Source organism: Mesitornis unicolor, unplaced genomic scaffold (assembly GCF_000695765.1).
Source record: "Mesitornis unicolor isolate BGI_N332 unplaced genomic scaffold, ASM69576v1 scaffold2533, whole genome shotgun sequence".
NCBI lineage: Eukaryota > Metazoa > Chordata > Aves > Mesitornithiformes > Mesitornithidae > Mesitornis > Mesitornis unicolor.
This window is the reverse complement of record NW_010173819.1, coordinates 1-6382: the sequence shown is the minus strand read 5'-3', so window position 1 is coordinate 6382 and position 6382 is coordinate 1. Positions and strand designations below refer to the sequence as shown.

The window sequence follows — 6382 nt, the reverse complement described above, 5'->3', positions numbered from 1 at the left end:
TGTAAAGGGCGAGTGTCAGGAGGAAGGAGCCAGGCTCTGCTCTGTGATGTCCAGTGACAGGACAAGGGGCAATGGGTGCAAGCTGGGGCACAGGAGGTTCGACCTGAACATGAGGAAAAACTTTTTTACTGTGAGGGTGGCAGAGCACGGCCCAGGCTGCCCAGAGAGGTTGTGGAGTCTCCTTGTGTGGAGACACCCAAAGCCCTGGCCGTGTTCCTGTGTGACTGCTCTGGTGATCCTGCTCTGGGGGGTTTGGACTGGGGGAGCTTTCCAGGTCCCTCCCAACTCCTCGTATTCTCGGATTCTGTGAAACTGGACAACCCAAGTCAGCCCAGCTCTTTTCTGGCCAGGCAGGGTTATCCCAAGCTCACGCTGTGCATGAGTCGCGCCTGACTGCTCAGAACAGGCAGCGTGGTCTGATCTGGGCTGCGTTTGAGGCATCTCTGGCCCTGATCTCTCTTTTGCTGTCTGATGATCATCGTCTGTTTTGAGGCCTTCTAAACACTGCTGCTTTCTCCCCTCCTCCCAGCAATCAGTTCAAGAAGTTCCCTCAGATGACCTCGTACCATCGGATGCTGCTGCACCGCGTAGCTGCCTACTTCGGCATGGACCACAACGTTGACCAAACTGGGAAGGCGGTTATTATAAACAAGACCAGTAACACACGAATGTAAGGGGGAGGGAGGACAACCGGGCTGGCATCCCTTTCCCTTTCCCTTTCCCTTTCCCTTTCCCTTTCCCTTTCCCTTCCCGCCCTGGCCCTTCCTTGCCCTTCCTTGCCCTGGCCCTTGCCCTCCATGGCTCCAGACACAGAGCCCTGGCATGGTCCATAGCAGGATGGATTCCTCCACATTTCTGTGCCTCCCAAAAAAGGGTAGGTCCCCTCTCTAGAGAAGAGCCCCTCACTTCCAGTCCTATGCGTTTGCAAGCCCTTCCTGCTCTCTTCAGTCGTCAGAGAAAGGGCAGGAGCTCCCGTTGCCATCAGACAGAGATTGAACACAACATCACCGCACACCCCCTCACTCCCTGCAAAGCCGTGGTTTTATGGAGATGTTCTGTGCCCGTTTTTCCCCTCTCTAACAAGGACCGGTTCTTCCCGCAGCCCCGAGCAGAGATTCTCTGAGCACATCAAAGATGAGAAGAACGCAGAGTTCCCGCAGAGGTTTATCCTAAAACGAGACGATACCAGCATGGACCGAGATGATAATCAGGTAAGGGGTGGCCATGGGGTATCCTCATGCTTTGGAAAAATCAAATGCAACTTTGCTAAGATGAGAAAAACTCTTTAATTTTCTTTGGGGCTTCCTGCTGTAACCTTCTTTAATAGAAGCTTCCATCCCACCCGAGCAGCAGCATCTAGATATAGCATGAGAACTTCACAAAATACTGTGGAAATGCATGAAAAATGTGTGTGGGTTCTATGGGGAGTACTCTTCTGTACCCTAAACATTGACTGGTGGCTGGGACAGGTTTAAGGTGAAGGTTTCCTTGGAAATGCCCCAGAGCTGAACGTAGCCAAGCATCTCTCCCCCCATCCCTGGGGCTTGTGGCTTTGAAGGAAGCTTTCAGCAGAATGAAATGCTTTGAGCTCAGCAGCATTGGAGACATGGGAGCTTAAAGCCCTCCCGAATCTCTGGGTGTCCCGGTGGCACCACCCCTGTAATGCAGAGCTTGCTCGTTCCTCTGTGGCTGATTCCCAGCCTATACCAGACAGAATCCTGAACCCCAAAAACAGGAGCAAGAGACAGGAGAGCTCTTCAGCAGGGATCTCGTGCTCTCTGCTCCCATCTGCATAGCACTGCCCCTTGGTTTTGGTCGTGTTTCTGAGCATAAGCCATCACTGCTCATTGCAATCAGTACCAGTTCCTGGTTTTCCCATGGTGATGCAGGACCCCATGAAGCACAAAATCCATGAGGGAGCAGGAGTTTGCTGTCTTGCCATATGCTCCAAAGAGTGACTTTTAGCTTCTGAGCCCTGAAGTCAAGCTGTCTTTAAGGAGCACGTGGTGATGTTCCTGATCTGTCCTTTCCAAATCAGGCAGAGTTCAGACAGACCGAGTTGTGCTTGGTCCAGGACACCTCTTGGATGCCCATCCCTAGACATAGGTGTCCAGGGCCTGTGTCATTGCATCCAGGCACCACGCACGCACTCCGTAATCCCCATCCACTTACACTGCTGCGTAACCCCCTGCTCCCGTTGGCAGCTGCTGACCCGCTGAGGTGTGTTTGTCCCTTCAGATCAGACTCCCCTTGCAGGATGGGAGGAGGAGCAAATCTATAGAAGAGCGAGAGGAGGAGTATCAGCGGGTCAGGGAGCGGATATTTGCACGAGAGGTAAGCGTGGATGCCTCCTCGCCAGGTACCCTCGAGTACATTAAGAGCTCAGATCTCCTCGTTGCCTTTTCTACAGATTTCCCAGTGTTCTTGTTATAAACCATTGAATTCCAGCTCTGAACAAAGATGTCAGGCATGCCTCCGTTCATCACTCTGCTCCTTCCCTAAATTGCTGTTTCAGGGGCAGTAGGTGCGTGGGGACTGACAGAGGAGGCAGTTTTGCTCCTTGCTGCCCAGCAAGAGGATAAGCTGATGCAGTGGCATTTTTGGGATGATGAGCAAATCGGTCGATGACCCTAAAAGGAGCAGCAGCTGCGTCCCCAGCTTCTCTGGTGCTGCAGCTTCGACCTCCAGACTGAGCAGTACTGAAGGAGCAGGCAGGGCCCTGTGTCTCTGCAGGATGAATCTGGGCAGGACATTTATTGTCTTACAAAGTGTCCCACTCGCTTACTGCTTCCTTGAGACCTCTGCTCCCTACATGGGGCTCCCCTGAGTCTGAGCTGTGTTCTGGGTCACGTCTGGCTCCAAGGCTGCTGTGTTGGGTGCTGTTTGCCAGCTGGAGGCAGCTCCCCGTGCTGTGCCAAGCAGCAAATGATGGAGCCAGGGACAATTCCCAGTGCCCATGTGCTGTGGGTCGTGTTCAAGGTCCAGATCCTCGCTTGCTGCTCTTGAGCATCTTGGGAACACCACCTTTCATTTGTCCCAAAGGAAATTCCCATGTGCCTTGCCCAAGGAGGACGTTAATGCAGCCGCTGTGCTGAGACCCCAGTAAAGTCCCCAGGCTTCAGCTGATGTGGTCATGGACTTGTCTTCCATCCATCCCTGGCCCAAAGTCATCCAGATGTGTTACCAAGCAGCTCTGCCCATAGTCCTGCCCCAGAGTGGGTGCTGTCCCCCATTAGCACAGCATGGGGGTGGGCAGGTTGGTGCTTACCCTCGCTGTGTGTCCATGGGCTGAGCTTTGCATCTCTCCCTCAGAGGCAGAGCTGCTACCACAGCGTGGGCTGGGCTGGCTCTGAGCCTTTTCTTCATGGTTCAGATAATCTGCATTTAGCACATGAGGACCCTTGTGTGCCTGGCCTTGATCGTCCCGTTGATAAAGCTGCCATCAACGCTGCCTCAGAGCAGTGAAGCAGGGAGCTGAGGACTCAGATTTGCAGACTCTTGAGAGATCTCAGGGTCACAGCTATCGGGAAAGGTTCCTGACGAGTCTGGATGCGGAGCCAAATGGGACCAAAGTCAAGGCCCAGCAAGACCCTGAGTGACCGTGTAACTGTGTCCAAGTCCCACACTGTTAGTGCTTTGCTCCTCTTTGCTTTGAAATTGCCTGTGTTGCTTTCAGAGTTACTAAATCTGCCTTTTCTTCCCTTTCCTTCCCATCTCCATGTCTTTTCCATGCTTCCAGACTGGCCAGAATGGATATCTCACCGACAGCAGGTTAGTACTCCTCACAGACCCTCTTGGGATCTCTGGCTTTCTCTACGAGGACTGCATGACTCTATAATGATGCTTTTTTCTGATGTTAACCGACAGACTCTCCAAAGAAGGCTTTTCTTCTAGTTCTCACAAACGGAGGCAGATTTTTAGGTATCTTTGTGTGACTTATTCTGTACATTGTCCTGCTGAGTAAGTTTGCCCCATGCATGGCTGCTTGTGAAGTCCTCCCAGTTGTATTTTTTGCGACATCAATTTGAGTCCTTTTTTTGCTGATTTCATCCGTTGACACGGAGGGGTGGAAGGTGGAATGGCAGGAATGGGGAAGCCAGAAGATTCCTGCAGTTTTCAAACCGTTCTGCCTCTTCTTTCCCAAAAGGACAGGAAAGCCCTTACAGTGCCAGGATCAGCATCCAGATAAGGTGGGGTTGCTCTTAATCCCCGATTATAAAGGCTGGATTACTTAATGGTGGCAATGAAGCATCTCAGGCTTCAACCAGCGTGTGCTGCAGAGGGCACTGGGAACGTATTTGAGCTGCATTTTCCTATTAAGCAGTTTTCCTGTGGCTGAAAGGTGTGGGAGGATGGGGTTTGCCTGACAAGACGCCTTGCACAGAGCCTGCTGCAGGTATGGGGATAAAGAACAGGGCGGAAATGGAGAGAGCCACTTGCCTGCTGTCCTCTCATTAAGAGCCAGAGCTCACATCGCTGTGTGTAAACAGGACAGGAGGAGCAAAGCCGGTGTAGGAACAGCTCTGCCCCCCTTGGGTCCATCACAAGGCTCAGGCTGCCCTTGGAGGGACCCTGCCATGGCAGATCAAGGGTCCTGAGCACAGTTACAGGATCCATGTGTGGCAGTGGTTTTGAGGCAGGGTTTAGAGTTTTCAGATCAATCACAGGGCTGGAGTAAAACTCACCCAGCAAGTGGCAAAAAACCCCGTTGCTGATGTGAGTGCAGCTTTAGGAGCTGAGCTGCAGCCAGGACTGATGGCGGTGCCCACTCCCTAAAGAGCTCCGTTAACGCACCATCGTTGTTTTGTGGATCCCATACTGGGAGAGGGAGGAAATGTGGGTCTCGGGACCGCTGTGAGCTCTGGGTAGCAATAGCCAAACTCTGGAGGAGATTGGGGTTCCCTCGGTGGTGCTGGAGGTGGTGTCTGTGTGAACGCACCGCTCTCAAGCCCGGTGTCGGAGCAATGCGGCTCTGGTTTGGAAGTCCTGTATGGGCGCTGCTGAAGCACAGAGCTGATGGCAGGGAGCTCTCTGCTGGTGGATGCGCTCGAGCGCAGGCTGTAGCAAGGCTGGTGGAGAGCCGGGCATGGCAGAAGCTGCTGGGGCACTGCAAGGCTGTGGGATGTGTTTGGAGAAGAAGCAGAGCTGTTTTGCTGCTGGGTTATGAGAGGGGTTTGAGTTTTTGGGGAAGCAGAGCTTGCAGCTGAGCCTGAGCAGAGGCTGTGATGTGCATAGACGCTGCCCCCACCTCTAAACAACCCAGAGCCTTCAGAGCTGGGGCTGTGGAGAGCCCCAGAGTGTGATGGGTGCTTGTTAGGTCAACTGTGATCTGGGGTTTGAGGCTGCACAGTCCCATTCCCCCACCTCTTTGGGGATATAACCACGGCACTGGTTTTCTTTGGCTCCCATGTGCTCCCAGCAGCCCAGGATGAGCCCATCTTGTCCTCTCCACAGCTCCATGCCAGGCTCAGCCCATGATATGAGCATCTCCAGTGCTGCCTTGCTTTCCATCCTCCCCAGCGAAGGCCCAGGAACCCACTACCGTGCTTATGGTCCTTAGCTGGGCTGGTAATCCAGGCTCGCTGCTTGGGTTGTTCTGCTGATGCCCCAAAAAGTTCTGCTGTGGCCTGGGGCTGAGGGAGGGCGAGCAGTGGGAGCACAGCTCTGAGCACAGCAATATCCCAGCACGTAGCAGAAAACCTTACCAGGGCTGGTATGGAAAGCGGTCCTGCAAGATCAGCCTTGTCTGAAAAGCTCTGTTCTGAGACCAGGAGGGCTTTAGCAAGGGATGGTGCTCTCACCCTGCTGGCTTCTCTTCCAGGCTGGGATCTGGTTAGGGAAAAGCACCAGGAGTCATTTCTCAACACACACCAAGGAAGATCAGCAGTGTCTGGGTGTTCACAAGTGCATGCCCAAGCCAGCTGGGACCACTGAGGGTGTTTGTTTGCTATCAGACCCCTTTACAAAGCACCCGTGGGCTGTGTCGCAGGGTCAGCTGCTGCCCGGGCTCACCAGCACCCATGCAGGTCCTGCTGCTGCCCCTGGGCTCTAACTCCTCTGCTCTCTGCAGGGGCAACCGGGACAGTTTGAACCGAGCCTCGGGCAGCCGCCAGAGCAGCACCGAGAGCGAGATCAAGTCACTGGAGCCTCGGCCGTGGAGCAGCACAGACTCGGACGGCTCCATCCGCAACCTGCGACCGCCTGTAACCAAAGCCAGCAGCTTCAGCGGCATCTCCATCCTGACACGGGGGGACAGCATCGGGAGCAGCAAGGGCAGCACTGCCAGCAGAACGTCCCGGGCAGGTACCGTACTGCTTCCCCTGTGCACCTTCTGCACCCAGCAGACACCGGCTTTCACAGAATCCCAGAATATGAGGAGTTG

General features: G+C 54.1%; 1 protein-coding gene across 1 annotated transcript in view; it reads left to right on the top strand.

The window, feature by feature from the left end:
• The window catches only part of LOC104537832 (R3H domain-containing protein 2-like), a gene marked incomplete at its 3' end in the record, with an annotated part of 12252 nt that extends 5949 nt beyond the window's left edge, over positions 1–6303 (top strand). The window contains exons 7-12 of the mRNA XM_010180841.1: positions 530–670; positions 1103–1211; positions 2239–2334; positions 3740–3771; positions 3868–3921; positions 6071–6303. Of these exons, the coding sequence (XP_010179143.1) occupies positions 530–670; positions 1103–1211; positions 2239–2334; positions 3740–3771; positions 3868–3921; positions 6071–6303 (665 nt within the window). The remainder of the gene's footprint in view (positions 1–529; positions 671–1102; positions 1212–2238; positions 2335–3739; positions 3772–3867; positions 3922–6070) is intronic.
• Between the last annotated feature and the right edge of the window lie 79 nt (positions 6304–6382).